This window comes from Nomascus leucogenys, chromosome 18 (assembly GCF_006542625.1).
Source record: "Nomascus leucogenys isolate Asia chromosome 18, Asia_NLE_v1, whole genome shotgun sequence".
NCBI classification, from domain to species: Eukaryota; Metazoa; Chordata; class Mammalia; order Primates; family Hylobatidae; genus Nomascus; species Nomascus leucogenys.
Genome location: NC_044398.1, coordinates 91,095,731 through 91,120,638, shown reverse-complemented (window position 1 = coordinate 91,120,638; position 24,908 = coordinate 91,095,731). Strand labels below are relative to the sequence as shown.

Here is a 24,908-nt window from a genome sequence, read left to right as displayed (position 1 = left end):
GGCAGTGATCCAGTTTCTTTGCGTCCTTGCTAGCATTTGGTTTTGTCATGACTTTGTATTTTAGCCATTCTGATAGGTGTGTAGTTGTGTCTTATTGTGGTTTGAATTTGCATTTCCCTAATGACTAGTGATGTTGAACATCTTTTCCTGTGCTTATTGGCCATCTGCATATCCCCTTTGGTGAGCTGTCTGTTCATTTCTTGTTCATTTTCTAGCTCTTAGGGCTTTTATTTTTATAGGATGATTTCCTAGAAGTGGGATTGCTGGGTCAACGGGTTATGCACATTAAAAAAAAAAATTATACTGGCCGAGCACAGTGGCCCATACCTATAATTCTAGCACTTTGGGAGGCCAAGGCAGGATTGCTTAAGCCCAGGAGTTACAGACCAGCCTGGGCAACATAGTGAGACCCCAATCTTTAAAAAAAAAAATTAACTGACGGTGGTAGTGCCTGTGGTCTCAGCTACTTGGGAGGCTGAGGTAGAAGATCACTTGGACCCCTGAGGTCAAGACTGTAGTGAGCCATGATTGTGCCACTGCACTCCAGTGTGGGTGACAGAATGAGACCCTATCTCAACAACAACAACAACAATTATACTGCCTGATCTCTTTGCAGAAAGATATGGCAATTCATATTTCTACTCCTATCAACAATACCTATTACCCCATACTCTTGCTAGCACCATGATTGCTTTTAAAGTCCTTAGTCCTAACCTGGGCCTCAGTGTTACTATACTTTCTTGGGCTATTAGTGAGATTCAGTATCTTTTCTTGTGTTTATTGGCCAACTGTATTTCACCCTTTTGTGGTTGATTTGTTCACATTCTTTGCTTTTTATTTTTTGAGTTGCTTGTCTTATCCATTTGTAGAAACAGAGTTTTTGTGAATATTAATTTTTTTCAGTTATATGTTCTGTTAATATTTTCTCATCTGTCACTTATTGTTTCACTGTATTTATGATATCTTTTTGCCATATAGACATTTACAAATTTTATGTAATTCTGTGAACCTTAAAATGTTTTGGTTTTCGAGTTCTGCATCTTATCCTCAGATTCTTCAGTATTTTTCTCAGTTATTTTTACTGTAAACGTTTTCATTTTTTACACTTAACATTTTTCTTTGATCTTGACCCATCTGGAATTTCATTCTGCTACAGTTTGCGTTAGGAGTTTATCCTTATGAGATAGGAATTTATCCTTCTTTTTTTTTTCAGCTCTGTGATCCTTTGTGTTAACATCATTGGTTAAGCAGCCCATTCTGCCCATCTGACTGAAGTGCTACCATTACTATAGATGAAATGCTTCCACATGTATTAGGATTTTTTTTGGCGGGGAGGGGGGGCGCTTTCTTTTGTTTTTTTTTTGAGACGAAGTCTTGCTCTCGTCACCCAGGCGGAAGTGCAGTGGCGCGATCGTGGCTCACTGCAACCAACCCCTGCATCTCGGGTTCAAGTGATTCTCCTGCCTCAGCCTCCTGAGTAGCTGGGATTACAGGCACCTGCCACCACGCCTGGCCTGTACCCCAGAACAAGGGGTGCCAAGTCCTTCCTGCAGTTGTTATTGGAATTGTATTAAGTTTATACATTAATTTGGGAAGAATTGACATTTTGAGTTTAATAAGTCTTCCCATTCAGGAAAATGGTGTTTCTATTTATCTATTTGTTTGATCTTTATGCTGTTTAATAAAATTTTATGTTTTTCTTCATATAGGGTTTGTCTATTTATTTTTAAAAATGATTTATTTTGGCCAGGCGTGGTGGTTCACGCCTGTAATCCCAGTACTTTGGGAGGCCAAGGCAGGTAGATCACGAGGTCAGGAGTTCGAGATCACCCTGGCCAAGATGGGAAACCCCGTCTCTACTAAAAATTAAAAAAAAAAAAAATTAGCTGGGCATGGTGGTGGGCACCTATAATCCCAGCTACTCGGGAGGCTGAGGCAGGAGAATTGCTTGAACCTTGGAGGCGCAGGTTGCAGTGAGCCGAGATTGTGCCACTGCACTTCAGCCTGGGTGACAGAGTGAGACTCCGTCTCAGAAAAAAAAAAAAAAGAAAGATTTATTTTATTTTTGTTACTATTATGCATCAAGTTCCTCTCCTCTAGTTTTGTCTAGTTAAAGTCAACTTTTAATGTTATAGTGTCTTTTTTTTTCTTTGTACAAATTTTTAGTAGAAACAGGATTTTACCATTTTAGCCAGGCTGGTCTCAAACTCCTGACCTCAGGTGATCCGCCTGTCTTGGCCTCCCAAAGCGCTGGGATTACAGGCATGAGCCACCGCACCTGGCCTGTATTGTATTTTTTAAGCATAACTGAGAGCATACTTAACATACAGTTCCCTATCCTGCTTATTTTTCATCTTATGTTATAAAGATATTGACTTATCAGTATAAGCTCTTGGTAAATATTTTAAAGTCTCTAAATAGCTATTGTTTATCTAACCAGTTCCCCAAGTGTTAAATATTTAGGCAGTTTCTAACTTTTTTTTTTTTTTAAGACAAGGTCTTGCTCTGTCACCCATGCTAAAGTGCAGTGGTGAGATCCCGGCTCGCTGTAGCCTCTGCTTCCTGGGCTCAAGCAACCCTCCTGTCTCAGCTTCCTGAGTAGGTGGGACTACAGGCATGCGCAACCACACCCAGGGCTAATTTTTTTATTTTTTGTAGAGACAGGGTTTCAGGCCACTGTGCCTGTAATCGTAACACTTTAAACAATTTATTTATTTATTTATTTACTTTTTGGAATAGAGACAAGGTTTTGCTTTGTTGCGCAGGCTGGTTTCAAACTCCTGGCCTTAAGCGATCTGCCCACCTCGGCCTCCCAAATTGCTGGGATTGCAGGTGTGAGCCACTGAGCCCCACCTATTCTTAGATTTTTATCTGATTTGTAGATTATAGTCTAGGATTGATTTCTGCAATGGAAATTCATGGATTAAAGATGTGAACCTTTTTGAAAAGTTAATTAATTAAACATAAATATAGCTCATGGCTCATTTTTTTTTGAGATGGAGTCTCGCTCCGTCACCCAGGCTGGAGTGTAGTGGTGCCATCTTGGCTCACTGCAACCTCCACCTCCTGGGTTCAAGTGATTCTCCTGTCTCAGCCTCCAGAGTAGCTGGGATTACAGGTGCTCGCCACCACGCCTGGCTAATTTTTGTATTTTTAGTAGAGATGGGGTTTTGCCATGTTGGCCAGGCTGGTCTGGAACTCCTAACCTCAGGTGATCCTCCGGTCTCAGCCTCCCAAAGTGCTGAGATTACAGGCGTGAGCCCCTGAGCCCGGCCTCATGGCCCATTTCAAATGATTGTCATGTAATGGCCTTGTTCTTACTGTTTTAAATCTGAGATATGGCTCATACTATTGATTCATTTTCATTGGTACAGCAGACTCCATTCCAGCTAATATTGGAATTTTACAAATGATGATAAACCAGTCCATTTTCATGATTGTACTTGGTTTTCTCAAAAAGGCTCCAGTAAAGCTGTAACACAGTAAAAGAATTACCGGGCACGGTGGTTCATGCCTGGAATCCCAGCCCTTTGGGAGGCTGAGGCAGGCGGATCACAATTCAGGAGTTCGAGACCAGCCTGGCCAACACAGTGAAACCCCATCTCTACAACAAATACAAAAAAATTAGCTGGGTGTGGTGGCACACGCCTGTAATCCCAGCTACTTGGGAGGCTGAGGCAGACAATTGCTTGAACCCAGGAGACAGAGGTTGCAGTGAGCCAAGATCGCGCCACTGCACTCCAGCTTGGGCAACAGAGCGAGACTCCGACTCAAAAAAAAAAAATGAAAAAAGTATCAAGTAAATAGGTCCTTCTGTCACAAGGTTAATTTGATGCAGTTTATAAAAATGCAGCATTCAAGGCTGATCCTGTTGTTCTAATATTTGCCATGCAAAAGTATACGATTCTTAGGAATCTTTTAATACATTAATGTGCAAATTAAGCAGTCTTGAAATATAGGACAGGCTGGGCTTGGTGTCTCACTTCTGTAATCCTAGCACTTTGGGAGGCCAAGGTAGGCGGATCACTCGAGGTCAGGAGTTCGAGACCAGCCTGGCCAACATGGTGAAACCCTGTCTCTACTAAAAATACAAAAAAATTGGCCGGGTGTGGTGGCGTATGTCTGTAATGCCAGCTACTCCAGAGGCTGAGGCAGGAGAACCTCGAACCTGGGAGGTGGAGGTTACAGTGAGCCAAAATCACGTCACTGCACTCCAGCCTGGGGAACAGAGCGAGGCTCCATCTCAAAAAAAAAAAAAAAGATAGGGCAAAGCTCATGAAAACAAATGCTTGCTGAATCTTAACAGAAAACTAGTTGAGCTGGTGCAGTGTCCAGCTATGCTGGTCTTGGTGGACAGTTTTAAATGCAGCAGGAGGAAGTCACTTCATTTTCCATTCACACCTCTTTTGCTACTTTATCAGACTTTTACTGAGCACCTGGAAGTTTTTTTTTTTTTTTTTTAAACAGCTTTATTGAGGTCTAGTTTATATACGATTAAAATTGTAAGTATACAATTGAGTGATTTTTTTTTTTTCAATTTAATGATTTTTGTGCTTTTTTTTTTTTTCTTTGAGGCAGAGTTTTGTTCTTGTTGCCCAGGCTGGAGTACAGTGGCACAATCTCGGCTCACTGCAACCTCCGCCTCCCGGGTTCAAGCGATTCTCCAGCCTCAGCCTCCAGAGTAGCTGGGATTACAGGAGCCTGCCACCACAACCAGCTAATTTTTGTATTTTTAGTAGAAATGGAGTTTTGCCATGTTGGCGAGGTTGGTCTCGAACTCCTGACCTCAGGTGATCCGCCCACCTCAGCCTTCCAACATGTTGGGATTACAGGCATGCACCACAATGCCCAGCTGATTTTTGTACTTTTTAATAAATTTATAGAGTTGTGCAACCATCGATCACAATTCAGTTTTAGAGCATTTCCATTATTCCCCCAAATTCCCTTGTGCTAATTAACACTTAATCCCTAATTTCAACCCCAGCCTTAGAGAACCACTAATTAAATGACTTTCTGTTTCTATATCCAAGTGTTCCTTGACTTATGATGGGGTTTTGTCCTAATAATCCTATTGTAGAGTCAAAAAGTCGTAAATTGAACCATGGTTATGTTGAGGACTGTCTGTATTTACCCTTCTTAGACGTTTCATGGAATCATACAGTGTGTGGTGGTGTGGGCCTGGCTTCCTTCCTCTAGCATAATATTTTCAAGGTTCTTCCATGTCGTAGCATGGATCAGTACCTTACTGCTTTTTTTTTTTTTTTTTTTTTTTTTGAGACGGAGTCTCTCTCTGTTGCCCAAGCTGGAGTGCAGTGGTGTGATCTCGGCTCACTGCAACCTATGCCCCCTGGGTTCAAGGAATTCTCCTGCTCCAGCCTCCCCAGTAGCTGGAATTATAGGTGTCCGCTATAATGCCCAACTAATTTTTGTGTTTTTGATTTCACTCTGTTGGCCAGGCTGGTCTCGAACTCCTGACCTCAAGTGATCTGCCTGCCTTGGCCTCCCAAAGTGCTGATATTATAGGTGTGAGCTACTGCGCCCCAACTGACTGGTGCTTTTTAAAAAATTAAAATATTCACTGTTGTTAAGTGACCCACTTATTTAAAATAATATTCCTAGTTCATTAACTTGGAATGGAAGTTTGATGTGATAAAATGGCAAGGAGGCAGCTGACCTCTCCAGTGAAGCCAGAGTGTCTGCAGTAGAGAGTATTCTGGGAACCCCCCAGCCCTCTCAACAAAGTGAGACTCTGTCTCAAAAAAAAAAAAAAAAAAAAAAAAAAAAAAAAAGTAGCTGCGCGTGGTAGTGCATGCCTGTAGTCTCAGTTACTTGGTAGGCTGAGGTGGGAGGATCGTTTGAGCCTGGGAGATTGAGGCTGCAGTGAGCCGTGATCACACCACCATACTCCAGCCTGGGTAACAGAGGAAGACCCTGTCTCAAAAAAAAAAAGAAAATAAAGAACTAAAGCTAGTGTGCCCCTTTCATTTCATGGGAATTATCATCTACTACTTCCCATATAAGATGGTTCATTAACTTAATTAAGTTCCCATGTAAGATGGGAAGCAGTGGAAAGCCTTAGCGTGACCTAGTGTGTGACATAGTGCTTCCAAGATGTGCCCACCAGAAGCTAAAGAGTAGATTCCTGTGCTTGGACAGGTGTGTTCTACTTGATTCACTAGTTTTAACTGACCTGGATTTGAATGACAAATTATACAAAATCTCCTGAGATGCATCTCCCACCAAAATATACATCAGGTTCATAATCTTGAGTTCCCTGACTGGAGAGACCATGTCGGTCACATTCTCTGTAGCAACCAGGCATGGCACTAAGTGCACGGGAGCTCACAGTTAGCAAGAGCGGGCAGCCCTGGAAATCAGACCATTAACAGAGAGTGGTGAGCGCTGCAGTACAAAGAAGCTCAGAATGAGGAAACATTCAGGAAGGCTTCCTGGAGGAGGGAATACGTGAGCTAAGTCTTTTTTTTTTTTTCTTTTGAGACCGAGTTTCGCTCTTGTTGCCCAGGCTGGAGTACAATGGCACGATCTCGGCTCACTGCAACCTCTGCCTCGCGGATTCATGTGATTCTCCTGCCTCAGCCTCCAGAGTAGCTGGGATTATAAGCATGTGCCACCATACTCAGCTCATTTTTTGTATTTTTTTTTTTTTTTTTAGTAGAAATGGGGTTTTACCATGTTGGCCAGGCTGGTCTCGAACTCCTGACCCCAGGTGATCCACCCGCCTTGGCCTCCCAGAGTGCTGGGATTACAAGTGTGAGCCACTGCACCCATCCGAGATCTGTCTTGAATGACCAGTAGATACGTGCTCAGATCCAAACGGGAGGTGGAAAGGGCATGTGGGGAGGGTGTTAAGTAGAACGGCCTTTGGCAAGGAAGGCATCATAATGATCTAATTAAAGGACTAGCATCCACCTGGGTATTGGTGCAGTGTTAGGTTAGTTGTGACCTGTGTGCCTCTGTCACACAGTACTGATGATGTAACCCAAACCTTGGGGACTGGATTTGTGCAGTTTGCCTGCATTCCGTTCCTCTTAGAGCCCTGGTTTTATCTAGAGCTGGCTGGGCAGTTACTGACTTTTGCATTGGAACCAAGCAAACTGATAGCAATTGTTGAGTTGATTGCTGTATTTGCAGAAGATTCTTTTAAAGATAGAGGCTTTGGTTAATTACAGAGAACTCTCAACATACCCTGGAGTTTTTTTTGTTTTTGTTCTTGTTTTTTTTTCTCTCTGAGACAGACCCCTGATCTGGGTCAATGTTGCTATGTGCCATTTTTTTGGTTTCTGTGGTAGAGAGTGTTGGTGGATGTCCCAGCTTTCAGGAAGCCTTAAAGTATGTGTCTACGAGTCTGGGCGCAGTGGTTCATACCTGTAATCCCAGCACTTTGGGAGGCCTAGGCAGGCAGATCACCTGAGGTCAGGAGTTGGAGACCAGCCTGGCCGACATGGCGAAACCCCATCTCTACTAAAAATACAAACATTAGCCAGGCGTGGTGACAGGCACCTGTATTCCCAGCTACATGGGAGGCTGAGGCAGGAGAATCGCTTGGATCCGGGAGGTGGAGGTTGCAGTGAGCCGAGATTGTGTCATTGCACTCCAGCCTGGACAACAAGAGCGAAACTCCGTCTCAAAAAAAAAAAAAAAGTGCCTATGTGTACAGAGACTAGCATATGCACATCTATAATAATTAAGAGTGATATCTGCCCAGCAAAGAGGTTTGTTTCAGTGTGGGGGAGTATTCTGGGATCTCTGGTTCAAGGTTAATCATTCATTTACCTACCCACTGGAAAAACATTTGTGGGACACACACTATGTACCAGGTGCTGAGCTAGGTGCCAGGAATCCAGCAAAGATAAGATAGAAGGTGAAAACCAAGCAGTATGGTTGAGGGGAAGTATTAGATTTGTGATGCCTAATAGGCTTCCTTCTGTGCAGGGCCAGCTTTGGTCATTTGCCAGTGGTGTCCTACAATGCCGGGATCGATTAGTGATGTCTGTCATGGGCACAGAATACAGTGAAAGGCATGAATGCTGTGGATTTGCTGATGCTGTGTTGGGGGTGTGTGGTGTAGACAAAATGACGAGTAAAGATTGAGTAAGGGAGCTAGAGGACTTTTATCTTAGAATAAAGGATGTTTGTCTTGGTGATATGGGGGATGGAGGAAACTACATTGGATCAGCTTGCGAGGATGGGGTTCAGGTACAGATGTCACTGCTTTTTTATGCAGTTTTCAGGAGGTCACGTAAATGTCCTTAGCCTCAGCTTCTTTAAGTGTAAAATGGAGATAATAATACCTGCCTCATCTATATTAGAGTGTTGATGAGAAGACTAAAATAATGGGTATGAAAATATTTTACTACCCACAGAGTGATAAACACCTGGAGTATTTTTACCATGGGTGTTGGGATGGGTGGAGCAGCAAATGCCCGAGGCCAGGCAAGGCTGAGCCGGATGGTGGTGGCCTCAAGGCCTTTGTGCTGGGCCTGTCTTTCCAGCCTGCTGCCCTTGTCATATCCAGCTTGTAATTCCAAGGCCACCTTCATTCAGCCCACAGAATCTAAGCCTGTCCTTGCCCCATCGCCGCCTGCCGTCTCATCCTGTCTTATTTTCTTCTAAGTTCTGATTAACTGAAATGTCTCGTTAACTTATTTGTGTACCTCTCTTTGCTAGAAACATGCACACGAGTAAGGCAGAAACCTTGCCTGTCTCACTCCCACTGTCATCTCCTCAGAGCCTAGAACAGTGCCTGGCATATGGGAGACATTCAGAATTTCTTAAGATTTGTTGTATGAATGAATGGAAAGGGCTCAGAAGTCCACAGACCCAATTGGGCAGAGGCTGAGGAGCCCTGAGAAGATTGCTAAGATGAAGTGCAGTTGGTGTGACCTCATCTCTTTGTTCCTGAATTTCGTATTTCTTTGGTTATTGAGAAACAAATTCAATTAAATGCACAGTAATTGTAACTTAATTGAAAATTCCATCAACTCACGATCTGAGTTCACAGTGTAATCTTACAACAGAATAAAGAACAAGAATCGAATTCATATTATTATTATTTTTAGAGCATGTAATCTCTTATAACAGAATAAAGAATGAGAATCAGAATTCATATTTTTTTTAGAGCATGTAACAGGCCATGAAATTACACAATGTTTCCAATTTGGCAGCCTGGTGAATTCAGTCTCCAAAAACATAATCTTGTTCCTTAAACTACATGTAATATGAATTAGAGTTAAAACTTGTGAATTGGATGCAATTAACATCCAACCGCTCCCCACACGGAACTGATTGGTTTTTAACTTGTACCCCCTCTGCACCCCCGCCAGTTGGCACCCGTCCCTGTTCCCATGTTCCTTGTGAATTGTTACTGTGCCAGTCTGATGCATATGGGTAGACTGTGCTGGGCATCCCGAGCTCTGTGAAATGAACATCAACACGGGAGGTGTGTGGAGTGACGCAGGTCAGTTACCCAGCCTGCAAATCCAGGTGTCTCCTGTCTGCCTTCACGCTGAGGTTTACACCTGGCAGCTTACTCACTTCCTGGAGATGCTGGGGCCGCCCTAATTGCTGCTCCCTTTTCTGGGGGGACTGATGAGTCATTGGTTCTCTCACAGGGTCACCTGTCTGTGTGCCCAGTTTGAAGCCGTCCTGCAGCATGGCTTGAAGAGGAGTCGAGGATTGGCACTCACAGCGGCAGCGATCAAGCAGGCAGCGGGCTTTGCCAGCAAAACCGAAACAGGTACTGCTCTGCCTGGCTGTAGCTTGGAGGAGCTTGCCTTCCTTCTGCTCTTTTTCTTTTAATTTATTTTTTAATAGTGGGCAGGGCAGTCATCGCGTGGGACTTGGTGGGGTGGTGTGTGGGCACAGAAATCCATGTCTTAATGGTAGCCAAAACGTAATGGTGTTGTCTGGCATCTTAATTTAAATGAAGTCATCTTTTGTGCAGATTCTCAGAGCCACATGGTATAGTCTCCTCTGGGTTCGGGGACCTGCAGCACACTGGTTTATTTCACCAGTGTGGCGTGCCAGTCGCTGGGAAATTAATAATCTGTTTTAATTTGATGCCTGAGGATAGCATGGCATTTCATAATTAAATGTCTTCAACACCAGCAACAGAAACCCCAGAGGTTCTGTTATCAAGCAATTTAATGTTGGAAAAACATTTCCATGTGAATGACAAGCATAATGCTAAATAATAACTATTAACGCTTAGTACTTAGTGCAAGACTTGCCCTTTGATGTAAATTAACTCATTCAGCTCTTTGATAGCCCTGTGAGTAGTGGGCACTGTTATTATTGCCACTGTACAGATGAGGAAAGTGTTCATAGGGATCTGCTTTGGAGCTGAACCTTGAAGTGGATCATGTCATGTAACAAATGTCCTGTGGTCTCCTCCTCCCCTGAACTTTCAGTTCCAGCCCTGGCCACGGCTGCTGCTGCGAATCCTGGAATCTTTCTTATCACTATATCAGTGTCGTTGCTGAGTAAAATGTGCTGTCATTGGCGGGTTCTCCTTTCACAGCCAAAAGTTGGACCTTGTTGCATTTGGTGGCAGTGTGCGGAAATTCTTTGCTAACAGAATCCTTACTCTTTCCCTCTCCTTCATATTGCTATATCATCCTTCCTTTTTTCTCAGCCCTTCAACAGATCTTTTTATTTATTTATTTTTTTAGAGTTGGGGTCTTGCTCTGTTGCCCAGGCTGAAGTGCAGTGGTGTGCTCATGGCTCACTGAAGCCTGCAAATCCTAGGCTCAAGTGATCCCCTTGCCTGAGCCTCTGAAATAGCTAGGATTGAAGGCTTGCACCATCATGCCCGGCTGGTTTTTAAACTTTTATAGAGACGGAGATCTTGTTCTGTTGGCCAGGCTGGTCTCAAACTCCTAGGCTCAAGTGATCCTCACACCTCAGCCTGCCAACTAGCTGGGATTACAAATGGGAGACACCGTACCCGGCTCCAACAGTTCTTTTTTTAAAAATTATTATTAAAATTATTTTATTGGTACATAATATTTGTACATATGTATGGGGTACCTGTGATTTTTTATTTTTTATTGAGATGGAGTCTTGCTCTTGTCGCCGAGGCTGGAGTGCAATGGCACCATCTTGGCTCACTGCAACCTCCGCCTCCCGGGTTCAAGCGATTCTCCTGCCTCAGCCTCCTGAGTAGCTGGGATTACAGGTGCCCACCACCATGCCCGGCTAATTTTTGTATTTTTAGTAGAGACGGGTTTCACCATGTTGGCCAGGCTGGTCTCGAACTCCTGACCTTGTGATCTGCTCACCTCGGCCTCCCAAAGTGCTGGGATTATAGGCGTGAGCCACTGCGCCCAGCCTTCGTACTTGTCATATTTTGATACATGCCTAGAATGTGTAATGACTTTCAACAGATGTTTGCTTTTTGTTTTTTCTTTCTTTGGGCAGTCTCCTGGGGCTAGGGTAGGTTCAGAGAGGCTCCTAGATCTTTGTTTCTTGTTTATTTCACCAGTTACTCATTTTCAGAAAGGAATCAAAGATCTAGGAGTCTCTCTGAGCCTGCTCTAGCCCTGGGAGACTGCCTAAAGAAAAAAAAAGCAAAGATCTGTTGAAAGTTATTACACATTCTAGGCATGTATCAAAATACCACAGGTACCCTATAAATATGTACAAATATTACCTATCAATAAAATAATTTTAATAATTTTTTTTTTTTTTAAAAAGATCTGTTGGAGCCAGGCACGGTGACTCACATTTAGAATTGCTTGAACCTGGGAGGCGGAAGTTGCAGTGAGCCGAGATCGTGCCACTGCACTCCAGCCTGGGCGAGAGAGCGAGACTCCGTCTCACAAACAACAACAACAACAACAACAAAAAAGAGAGAGTCCTGCCCTGTTGAATTTTCTGCCATGCTTCTGTGCTCCTTCTTCAAAAGCCAGGGAGGGAGGGATCCAGTCTGAGGAAAGCCAGCATCAAGGACTACGTCAGTCCTCATAGAAATCACTGCCAATGGCCTTGGCCGCCTCCTGTGTCCTGGATTATGTCTCTGCAGCTTCCCGTCTCCCGGACGCCTCCCTGAGTCCCTGTGTGTGAGTGACTTAGTGTTACAGGCTGGGTGAGGAGCTTTGCAGGGATTTAGCTTTTCTCAGGGCCACCTGCCCTCAGGCTTCCTGGGCCCTCATACTTCTTCTTTTTATATCTTATCTGCCTTTGGGGGAATGACCTTAGAGGAACTGGTGTGAATAAGCCCTGAGATTCTTGGTCCACTTCCATCCAGCCAAGGGCAGCTGCCTGGCAAGGCAGAGGCAACCCTGGCTTTGAAGTCATCTTGCTAGGGTGAGTCTGAATGGCCTCAGGGAAAGTTCCCTCTGAGCCTTCATTTTTTTCACTTGTGAAGGCCATAGTCTCACCTAGCTTGAGGGTTTGTCAGGGGAATTCAGTGAGAACCTCATTTGAAACAGCTGCTTTAGTTCCTAATACCTAATAAATGTTTAACCACTTACCCTCCTCTCCCACCACCCTTTCAACTTTGAACCTCTTCCTCTATCTCATCCCTGCTTAAGGCGCAGACCTTTTGGCCACAAAGAATGGCTCTTTTTGTTCCCATCAAGACTAGAATTCTTATCTTTTTGTTGCTTGGCCCTGGTAATCAAAGAACCACCAACACATTTGCAAGCCATCTCCAGCCTTCTCGTTCTGGCCGCCCCTCTCTGTCTTAGGGAGAGCGCTATACCTGCATGGTGATGAGATGAACAAAAGGGCAGTCTCTGGCTGTTTTCTGCTGATGAGGATGTGCTGAGCAGCCTCCTGCAAATGAGAAGCAGGGAAAAGACCAAACTAGCTTAGCTCATTAGCTGGGCGTGGTGGTGCCCACTTGTATTCCCAGCTACTTGGGAGGCCAAGGCAGGAGAATTGTTTGAACCCGGGAGGCTGAGGTTGCAGTGAGCCAAGATCATGCCACTGCATTCCAGCCTGGGCGACAGAGCGAGACGCCATCTCAAAAAAAAAAAAAAAAAAAAAAAGGCTTGCCTGACTTTGTCTTACAGAACAAGGGACAGGAGATTCCACTTTACCCCCTCATCATCACACCATATTCAGTTTTCTGTGTATCCCGTGACGTAGCATGCTTTGTGAAGTGTTTGCTTTCTCTTTACTGCTAGCATAGTGTCTGCCACTACACAGGTTCTTCAATAAAATTATGTTCAATAAACAAATACATCTCGGTTGGAAGGAAGGGCATTATTCATTGCGTGTAGTACTGTATTTCATGGTTCCCGAGGTACCATATACCAGGATCACTCCAGTGTGCTACAGGGAAAGTGATTAATTTTTGAGGAACAAAGCAAAAATTAATGAAAAGTGACCCAGAGCTCTACACAGACTTGGCTTGCTGTCTTTGCAGCCACTGGAAACCCAAGTAGCCAGTACAGAATACAGTATGGAAAAATGAATTATTTTCCATTCCACTTGGGAAAGGAGAAAGAAGGAACCACTGCTGTTATTGGCGTTTGATGCATCTGATGGCATGACCTTGGAATTTGATTGTTTTTTAGATGGAGCCTCACTCTGTTGCCCAGTCTGGAGTGCAGTGGCATGATCTTAGCTCACTGCAACCTCTGCCTCCCAGGTGCAAGTGATTCTCCAGCCTCAGCCTCCTGAGTAGCTGGGTCTATAGGTGTGTGCCAGCATGCCTGGCTAATTTTTGTATTTTTAGTAGAGATGGAGTTTCACCATGTTGGGCAGGCTGGTCTCAAACTCCTGACCTCAGGAGTGATCCGCCCGCCTCGGCCTCCCAAAGTGCTGGGATTACAGGCGTGAGTCACCACACCTGGCTGGAATTTGATGTTCTTTTAATCACTGATATATCATCATCAGGTTACAGGTTGGCAGTCAATTACAAGGTGATTGGCGCCATTCAGAATATACCGGAGAGACAGTTACTGTTGCTGAGCTGCGTGTAAAATTTAAGTCTAATCTTCCCTGTCTGTTCGGCAGCCTTGGGCATCGAGGATCTTCTGACTTTAAACACTGCCTTCCCTTGCTTTCTGCGATGCAATAGCCTCTTGGCATGCTTTCTTCTTCTTTTCTGATCCTTCTTGGCATATCACTTATATATCCTCAAATATTATTCATCCTTGGATTCATTGTTGGCTCTTGTTTCTATGCATACTGTTTGGATTCCTTGGTGAAGTTGCTCTGTATGTGCCTGTTATTCTTAGTCATACGCGCAGCCCAGAGCACTTCCTTGAACTCTGTCTCATGAATGTCTCTATTTGGTGTACAGCACGGGCTTGTCAGTCTCCAAGACTGAATTCTGATCTTCATCCATATGTGTTCCTGTGTTTCTTGCTAAGTAAATGGCTCTGCCCTTTACCCAGGTCCCCTGGACAGCTCTTGGGCTTCCTCCCAGCCTTCTCCTCCTCTCTCTCCTCTGCCCCAAAACCAGTCCCGCACAGAGCACTGTTTTCTGTCTCTCACACGGGTCCCTGAGCCACTCGCGGTTCCTCCACCCTCTGTGAGTTCTCTTCCTTCTCTCTGTGTTTTCCTGCCTTCAGTCTTGATCAGCTCTGGCCCACTTCGCACATCATGGAGTGGTCTTCTTTAATGACCATCCCACTCCCCCACTTATTCCCCGTAACCCCACTAACTTAAACCTCTTCCGTGGGTCTCTTGTAGGATTGGGACAAAGTATCCAGTGCTTGATCTGGCTTCTCGGGCTCTCTTCTCTACTGGCTGTGTCTGTCTCTGTTCTACCGCTTATGCTGTGCTGTATGCTGGGGCTGACAGGCAGCGTCAGGTCAGACATCACAACTCTTTCATCCAGTTTGCAAATAAATGATGGCCTGAGTCCCACAAGCTCCCCTCCTGCCACGCCCCTGCCTTGGGACTCTTGAGACCTCTCCACAATTCAGCAGCTAAAGCACTAATGCCAGATCCTGTGTGGGGCAGGGCCTTTGGTGCCACTGCCTGTGCTTTGCTTAGTGCCTCTCAGTAATTTAGATGATTCAGTTCTGGTTTTTTTTTTTTTTTTTTTTTTTTTGAGACGGTGTCTTGCTCTGTTGCCCAGGCTAGAGTGCAGTGGCACGATCTCGGCTCATTGCAGCCTCTGCCTTCTGGGTTCAAGTGATTCTCGTGTCTCGGCCTCCTGAATAGGTGGCACTACAGGTGTGTACCACCACGCCGCCTGATTTTTGTATTTTTAGTAGAGACGGGGTTTCCTCATGTTGGCTAGGCTGGTCTCGAACTCCTGGCCTCATGTGATCCTCCTGCCTCAGCCTCCCAAAGTACTGGGATTACAGGCGTTAGCCGCTGTTCCTGGCCCAATCCTGTATTTTGAGCAGCTCTCCTGGTTTCTGTTGTCCTGAAACTCTTCAAGTCTGGCAGTTCTTTCCCTTCTGCTACCTCCTTCCTTCCTTAGCTCTCACTGAAGCTCCTACTGGCCAAACTTCTGTTCTCTCTTAAAAAAAAAAATATGGCCGGGTATGGTGGCTCACGCCTGTAATCCCAGCACTTTGGGAGGCCGAGGCGGGCAGATCACGAGGTCAGGAGATCGAGACCATCCTAGCTAACACGGTGAAACCCATCTCTACTAAAAATACAAAAAATTAGCCAGGCGTGGTGGCGGGTGCCTACAGTCCCAGCTACTTGGGAGGCTGAGGCAGGAGAATGGCGTGAACCCGGGAGGCGGAGCTTGTAGTGAGCCAAGATTGCGCCACTGCACTCCAGCCTGGGCAACAGAGTGAGACTGCATCTCCAAACAAAACAAAACAAAACAAACAAAAAAAAATTGGTAAAATATACATAATGAAATTTACCATTTCAGCTGTTTGAAGTGTACAATTCAGTGTAAGTGTACTTAATGCACATTCACATATCATACAATGATCATTACCACCATTCATCTCCGAACCTTTCCATTTTTACAAACCGAAACTGTGTACTCATTAAACACTAACACTCACTCCCTCCAGACCCGTGCCCCTGGCAGCCAGCATTCTACTTTCTGCCTCAGTGCATTCTACTACTTTAGGTTCCTTGTACCAGTGGAATCATGCAATATTTGTTCTTTTTTGTCTGGCTTTATTTAGCATAACATCTTCAAGGATCGTCCGTGTTGTAATATGTGTCAGAATTTCCTTCTTCTTCTTTTTTTTTTTTTTTTGATGGAGTCTTGCTCTGTTGCCCAGTCTGCTGGAGTACAGTAAGTAGCACTATCTCAGCTCACCACAGCCTCCACCTCCTAGGTTCAAGCAATTCTCCTGTCTCAGCCTCCGAAGTAGCTGGGACTGTAGGCACGCGCCACCATGCCCAGCTAATTTTTGTATTTTTAGCAGAGACGTGCTTTCACTGTGTTGGCCAGGCTGGTCTCGAACCCCTGACATTGTGATCCGCCTGCCTCGGCCTCCCAAAGTGCTGGGATTACAGGCATGAGCAACCGCACCCGGCCCAGAATTTTCTTCTTTTTAAAGGCTGAACAATATTTTTGAGGGTATGTAGAGCCCATATTTTGTTTATTCCCATGACAGTTGGGTGTCTTCCACTTACGGGCTATTGTGAATGGTACTGCTATGAATATGAAGATACAAATACTTGTTTTTTCCACTTTTAGTACTTGTGGGGCATATACCTAGAAGGACAGTGCTGGATCATATGGTAATTCTATGTTTATTTTTTTTTTTAGGAACCATCAGAGGGTTTTCCATAGTGGCTATATCCTGTTGCATTCCCACTAGCAATGCACACGAGGTCCATTTTCTCCACCATCCTTCCACATCCTTGCCAACTCCACAGCCTTGCCGGTGCTGGCTTTTTATTTATTTATTTATTTTTTGAGATAGAGTCTCGCTTTGTCACCCAGGCTGGAGTGCAGCGGTGTGATTTTGGCTCACTGAAGCCTCCACCTCCCAGGTTCAAGCGATTCTCCTGCCTCAGCTTCCCAAGTAGCTGGGATTACAGGCATGCGCCACCGTGCCTGGCTAATTTTTGTATTTTTAGTAGAGGCAGGGTTTCACCATGTTGGCCAGGCTGGTCTCGAGCTCCTGGCCTCAAATTATCTGCCCGCCTTGGCCTCCCAAAGTGCTGGGAGTACAGGTGTGAGCCACTGTGCCCGGCCATTGCTGGCTTTTTAAATTAGAGAAAAGGTATACAGCTTTAATTGTATACATGGGGAGAACCAGAGAGTGATTACCACCCCCTTTTTTCATATATATATATGGTAATTTTATTATTTTTTGTAGGGACAGAATCTTACTATCTTGCCCAGGCTGGTCTCAAATTCCTTGCCGTAAGTGATCCTCCCACCTTGGCCTCCCAAAGTGCTGGGATTACAGGCCTGAGCCACTGTGCCTGGTCTCCTTTTTTCTGTTTTCATAATTGCCATCCTAATGGGTGTGAAGTGGTGTCTCATGTGGTTTTGTTCTCTTCTGTCTTGAAGTTTCAGAATTGTTTTAAAAAAGCCATTCATGAGCTCCCTACATGGTTCAGCTGGACTGTGCCCCTCCCGTAGTCCTGAGTTCTTCTTCCATCAAACCTATGTATGGAACTACCTGTTTTCTTTTTTCTTTTTTTTTTTGAGATGGAGTCTGCTCTGTTGCCCGTGCTGGAGTGCAGTGGTGCAATCTTGGCTCACTGCAGCCTATGCTTCCTGGGTTCAAGTGATTCTCCTGCTTCAGCCTCCTGAGTAGCTGCGATTACAGGCGCACATCACCATGCCTGGCTAAGTTTTATATTTTTAGTAGAGACGGGGTTTCATCATATTGGGCAGGCTGGTCTCGAACTACTGACTTCAGGTGATCTGCCTGCCTTGGCCTCCCAAAGTGTTAGGATTACAGGCTCATCCTTGTAGCTCTAGTGTCTTGCAAGGTACCTGGCCACCTGCACGGTAGAGGCCACCAAAGGACTGCGTTCAAAATAACCACTTGAAGACCCTGACTTCAGAACACGCTGCTCATTTTCCCGGGAAGCCAAACCCCTACTCTCAGCACTCTGTATGCATCTTCAGTCAGTGGGAAGCAGTTGATGGTGATATACCCACAACTGTGAAATGAGAGAGACCGACTTCCTTGATCTTCAGTGGGGATTTTTGAAAATGGTTGATTGCACTCAAAGCAGAGTTTATATTTTGCTTCACTGGGTCACCTTGGGCAACAATTTCATTTCTGTAGAAAATTAATTTTGGAGGAAGCTGTATGTGCCAGGGGAGCCCTAGGTCCATCCTTTTGATGGTGAGGGGAAGTCCAGTTCCTCACTCGCCCATCCCTGCTTTCGGTTCCCTGTTGGTGATTTTCTTTTGTATTCATGCACGTGCAAATCAGCTGCTTTTGGTGAGGGAAGCCTTGGAAGGATGTCTGCTAAAGGTGCAGAGAAAATGCAGAGCTCCGTTCAAGGTGAAAAAAGTGGTTGACAACTGGCAGAAAGAAGCTGGCCTTAGGGAGGAAGTCAGAAGCCAGCATGCTGTACCCCTTGGGCTCTGTGTTAACTCCTGGGTCGCTGGATCATGGGGATGTCCACAGGGTCCCTCAGGGGTGGGTCCTTGACAGCTGGGGTGGCAGGGACCTGGGCCAGTGGCTATTTACTAAGGGGTATGAATGTGTCCCAGCATGTTAAGATCTAGTGGAGCTGGACTGATACCTCTTGGCTGAATGTGACCTCTGCCTGTTTCAAAGGTGTTTAATCCTGGTGTCTCATAAATTAAGACTCAGGCCTGTAATCCCAGCACTTTGGGAGGCCGAGGTGGGTGGATCACTTGAGGTCTGGAGTTCAAGACCAGCCTGGCCAACATGGTGAAACCCTGTCTCCGTTAAAAATACAAAAATTAGCTGGGTGTGATGGTAGGCCCCTGTAATTCCAGCTACTCGGGAGGCTGTGGCAGGAGAATTGCTTGAACCCAGGAGGCAGAGGTTGCAGTGAGCCGAGACCGTGCCCTGGCGCTCCAGCCTGGGCGACAGAGCAAGACTCCACCTCAAAAAAAAAAAAAATAGTGAAAACGACTCAGTGTGGCCTCTGAGTTGTCAGTTTTTAGATCACAGTTATCCAGCATGAGTTCCATGGGTCCTTTGCTTTGCTCCTTTCAGAGTGTAAATAACTCTTCAGCTCATGATGGGGTATGCCCCTAAAAGGAAGTGAGACACAAGTTTCAGAAGTCCTTCTTAGAAATTTCCCACCTTTTTTTTTTTTTTTTTTTTTTTTTAATAAGAGACAGGGTCTTGCTCTGTTGCCAGGCTAGAGTGTAATGGTGTAATCATAGCTCTCTGCAGCCTTGAACTTCCTGGCTCAAGCGATCCTCCCACTTCAGCCTCTCAAGTAGCTAGGACTGCACGTGCACACCACCATGCCTGGTTAATTTATTTCTTACTCTTTAATAAAGGAGGTGCTGTGCTATAAACTCTTGTAGGATGCAGGTGTATTATGCTGAGCCCTGGTTCTGGAAGGCAGTCTTGTGGCTAGTTGGAAGATGGTAGAGTGACAGAGCTCAGCCCCTTGTTGGCACTCTGCTCTGCCAATCCATTTATGCTTTGCAGTCAGGCTGGTTCAGTTTGGGATGTGACAGATTTGGGAGCACTTGTATTCACTGAGTTCTCAGGCTGGCACATGAGTGAACTTGGTTTACCTTTGTTCCTGGCATGGCTGATACCATGTGTGCCTGATTCTGTTAGAGTCTGCCCTCAGATTCATCCCTCTGTCTTCTTTGGCTTTGATAGAACTGAGATTTTGCTTGAGGCTGTGGTGTGTACTCCTTTATCTCGGTGAGGGATCCTGAAGGATTAAGCCAGTTCTGAGTTTTGTTCTCTGCTTTCTCTGCTCCCTTGTGATTTTCTGGGATTACTTGTTCTTTCCTGATAAAAGGGACGATAAAGCTGGCTTCATCCTGTTCCCTTTCTTCCTGCTCAATTGTGAATGAGATGCCCAGAGTTATGACAGTCCTCTGGGACAGCAAGGTCAAAAGGTTGGAGATTTTGGCCTGACATAGCGTTTGTATCACTGGCCTATTTCCAGACTAGCCCAGCTCCATGGGGTTGGATTTTCTTTGTGTGTGGGTTTTTTTTCATTTTGTTTTATTTTTAGAGACAGGGCCTTGCTCTGTTAACTAGGCTGGAGTGCAGTGGTGCAATCATAGCTCACTACAGCCTCAAACTCCTGGGCTCCAGCCATCCCCCTGCCTCCGCCTCCCAAGTAGCTGGGACTACAGGTGTGTGCCGTACACACTCGGCTCCTTGTAGTTGGGTTTTCTTTTTTCTTTTCTTTTTGAGACAGAGTCTCACTCTGTCACCCAGGCTGGAGTGCAGTGTCACGATCTTGGCTCACTGCAACCTTCGCCTCCCAGGTTCAACCGATTCTCCTGCCTCAGCCTCCCGAGTAGCTGGAATTACAGGCATGCGTCACCACGCCCGGCTAATTTTTGTATTTTTAGTAGAGATGGGGGTTTCACCATGTTGGCCAGGCTGGTCTTGAACTTCTGATGTCAGGTGATCCGCCCGCCTCGGCCTCCCAAAGTGCTGGGATTACAGGCTTGAACCACCGCGCCCGGACCTGTAGTTGGGTTTTCTGTTTCCTTTTTTTAGAGATGGGATCTTACTTTGTTGCCCAGGCTGGTCTTGGGTTTTCTGTTTTTTTTGTTGAGCAATGCTTTGTTTGTTTTGGGGCAGTGTTGTCACATTGATGAGACAACCCTCACCCCCCATGGCTGTGGAGCACAGGTGTTGCTCAGCACCTGGCGTGTTCTTGGTCTTCTGTAGATGACAGATGACTGAAGAACATGCCCTGTCTCACTGCATTATTTCCTGTGGTTGCAAATGCTGATTTAAGAAAAAAAAGATGAAGGACATTTATTTATTGACTCAAGCAACCAAGAAATCATCTTGGAGTCGAGCTGGATTCAGGGGCACTGCCTTCTCCCAAATCTGTCTCCATCTGTCGTCCCTCAGCACAGCTTCCCTGTGGTTGGGTGTCTTTCCGGGTGGGGTGTCTCTACGTGATGGGGTGGAAAATGGCCCCACGTAGCTCCAGGTTTCCAGGATGATGAGAGATCCTACTTCTAGGACGGGGTCAGCACACTCCCTCCTTATAGGTCATATTATAGGGTTTGTGAGCCATGCGATCTCCATCGCAGTGACTCAGCTCTGCCACTGGAGTAGAAACTCAGCCACAGACCATATGGGAGCAAATGGGTGTGGCTGCGTTCCAGGACTGTGCTTACAAAAACAGTTTGGAGGCCAAATTTGACCCCCAGGCCATTGTTTGCTGACCTTAGCTCCTGGAGGAGACAAGGCCCCTTTTCCAGTGGCTCTGGTAGAACTTGTGCGAAGAGACCCTGTGGTCCAGGCCTGAGACTGGGGTGAGGTTAGTGAGACACTCACTTTGGCCACAAAATTGAAGGCGGTACCAAAAAACTTATCAATCAAGATAAATACTATTTTTATGTAATATTAAAAAAAATGAAAGTTGCATATGCCGTGGTTCTGGCCAGCTAATTGCCTGCCCTGGGTTAGCTGTCCACCCAGTGGGGGAGGTTAGGATAGTGCTGAAAGATCCCAGTGGAATGCGTTTCCCATAGTGAAGAGGGATGCTCTTACTAGAAGAAAGGGAAAGGGACCAGGCTCGGTGGCTTACGCCTGTAATCCCAGTGCTTTGGGAGGCCGATGCTGGATGATCATTTGATTCCAGGAGTTCAAGACCAGCTTGAGTAACATAGTAAGACCCTCATCTCTACAGAAAAAAAAAAAAAAAAATTAGCCATGTATGGTGGTGTATACCTGTAGTCCCAGCTACTCGTGAGCCTGAGATGGGAAGATCGCTTGAGCCCAGGAGTTCAAGACTGCAGTGAACTATGATCGTGCCACTGTGCTCTAGCCTCGGTGACAGAGTGAGACCTTGTCCCCATGCCGCCCGTCAAAAACAAAACAAAACCCCAAACAAGGAAAAGGAATGCTGTTTGGTGCAAGTGTAGTAGTGATATTAATAGCTGGTTTTCACTGAGCACCAATTATATGCCAGGTATGTTAATAACTATGGCTAACATTTATTCACTGCATTTATTGGATGCACTTTACATGTATTCCTATTTCTCATTTTTCCCTCATAGCAATCCATACACGTAGGTACTATTCTCCCCACTGTACAGATGAAGAAAGTAGAGGACAAAATAAGTTTCCCAAGGTCACACAGTGCCTGAACTAGAATTTGGGACAAGGTTTTTGTCTTCCTTGTGGTCTCCAAGGTATGAATTCTTGGCATCGGTGATAGTTAAGGCTTGATAGAAACTTTCCCAAAAGCCTGGTGCTGTTAGTCATCATCTGTTAACAGGTGTCCCAGGGCAGCTCTTCTCAACATCCCTTCCTGGCACTTGTTCTTGTTGGCATTCGGCTTTCAGGTGTTTGGAGAACCAAAAGCCCTTGCCCGCTTTTTGACTTAGCCCCATGTTTCAAAGCAGATCAGTGTATATCCCTAAATTAAATTACGGACACCGCAGGCACTAATTGGCAGGTGAGCTGCACTTTAAATAGACCACATTAATTCTGGCAGTGGAAGCGGAACCCTGCTGGGATAATTCTTATCATCATCAGCATCACCCTGACAAGCTTTGAAAGGATTCTGTAGCAGTAAGCAATTTGCAGAATTGAAAGGTGAAAACACACTTTAAAGCGTTCATGTAGATTCAAGGTCGGAGGGAGGTGACTGCATTTTTCAAGACGGGCTGCAGGTGAGAGTCACTTGACTGGAAATGTGATGGACATACAGACAGTGGTCTGGAGTATTTCAAAATATGTTGTTGGCCAGCTGGCCCAGGGCGTTGTTGTTGCCAGATTCCCCGTCCTGGTTTCTGAGTGAGGCGGATAGTGGAAGGAAGGCTGTTTTGTACAGTTGTGTGGATTAGACTGATTGGATGAGCTTGGGAAGTGGATTAGTTTGACATTTAGGGATTGAGACAGAAGATAGTCCTGAGGCACCTGCCCTCTTGCTGGTTTTTGTTATTCCTGGGAAGTTTATTCTAAATGATCCCAGTGATTGGCTTGATCCACAAATACTTATGCACACTCATACAGATATATACATTTAGATGCTGCTAGCAGAAAAAGGAACCCACGCGAATGCCCTCTGCTATGAAGGGAATTAATTATTAAGCAAATGCTGATTGGTCATCAGGGACTGGGCAATGTGCTCGGTGCTTTCCTTCCCTTTCTAGTTACTCCAGTAACCCTGGGCGATTCTGTACTTTTGTGTTGATTTTATGGGAGAGGATTTTCAGGCTTAGCATGGTTGAGTGACTTGCTGAAGGTCATTTGGTTGAATGGACTTTTTCTCTGTTTGTCCTGCCTGCTAGACTGGAAGTCCCTTAGGGACGAGTTCTTGTTGTCTCTAGCTGGTGACACATAGCCTAGCTCGGTTCACAGCTCCCAGGAAGAATGCAGTGGATCCTAGTGAAGTTGAATTGGAACATTAGAGTGAACTTAACTAGCCTGCCATGCAGTTTCTGGAGATGGGTGTACTTGCCTCCTTCTGGAAGGCAGGTTCAAAGCCTTTGTCACATTTCCGAGGTGACTGTGAGCCTGTTTAGCTCCTAGATTGGAAGCCAGGTCCAACTGCAAAGACTCAGCTTCCCCCACTTGGAATATTAAACAGTTGTGAACGTGATCATTTTGAAGAAGGCCAAGTCCCCTCATTTTGCAGGGCGTGTGATTTAGTGGTTTGCAGTGAGCTCTGGGGTTCCTTTCTGCCGTACTGTTTTTACTAACTGTGTTGCTGGGCGAGTCGCTTCACTTGTCCTGGCTTCAGACCTTGTCTTTCACACGGAGATGGCCTTGGGTGTGATGATGTCAGATGTAAAGTGTTTACTGCAATGGCTGGTGCATAGTTAATGCTCAGTAAATAGTAGTTGCTGTTGCTGTTGTTATTATTATTGCCAGCATGAAAAAATGTTGAAGAGCCAATGTTAAGTGAAGAAAATTGATCACAAAATTATGTATACACTAGCATTACAACTGTGAAAAAATCTGGGGTTGGGCATGGTGGCTCCTGACCGTAATCCTAGCATTTTGGGAATCTCAGGCAAGAGTATCGCTTGAAGCCAGGAGTTTGATGCCAGCCTGTGCAATATAGCAGAACCTCATCTCTACAAATAAATAAAAATTAAAAAATTAGCTGGGCATGTTTGCCTGTGTCTCAGCTACTTGGGAGGCCGAGACAGGAGGATCACTGGAGCCCAGGACGTTGAGGCTGCAGTGAGCTCCAGCCTGGGTGACAGAGGGAGAGGCCCAGTCTCAAAAATAAATAAATAATAATTAACTTAAAATGTATATAAAAAATTTTAAAAATCTGTGTACATGTGGATAAAAAGTGGTGGGATGTGAGGAGATACAAGTAGTTGTAGGAATGACTATCTTATGGATAAAAACAAACTTTCTTAGGTTTCCCATAAAGCCTTAAATCTGTTCCTATCCTCAGACTGAGTAATTCGACGTGGAAATCTGTCCTAAGGAACTAGGAATGAGGACAATTATTTATGTATAGGGGTGTTCTTTACTGTACAGAGGGAAAGTTGGCTATGTGCCATGCCCTTAGTAGTACGGAAGTAGTTATGTTTTACTGGAAAGCCATCAAAAATCATCTTTGAAAGACTTTTAATTGTAATAGGAAAATGTTTATGCTCTAGACAAGAAAATAAATGAATCAGGATACAAAATTACACATATAAATATGTATGCATATAAACTCATACAATACGATGTGCTTTTATTTATTTATTTTTTGAGACAGAGTGGAGTGTAGTGCCGTGTTCTCGGCTCTCTGCAACCTCCGCCTCATGGGTTCAAGCAATTCTCCTGCCCCAGCCTCCCAAGTAGCTGGGATTACAGGCGTGCGCCACCACGCCCAGCTAATTTTTGTATTTTTAGTAGAGACGGGGTTTCACCATTTTGGCC

General features: G+C 45.2%; 1 protein-coding gene across 1 annotated transcript in view; it reads left to right on the top strand.

Annotated features, from left to right (window-relative positions):
• SNX29 (sorting nexin 29) overlaps positions 1-24,908 on the top strand; it is a 575,039-nt gene that overhangs the window by 40,219 nt on the left and 509,912 nt on the right. Inside the window, exon 4 of the mRNA XM_030797722.1 lies at positions 9,633-9,757. Within this exon, the coding sequence (XP_030653582.1) occupies positions 9,633-9,757 (125 nt within the window). The remainder of the gene's footprint in view (positions 1-9,632; positions 9,758-24,908) is intronic.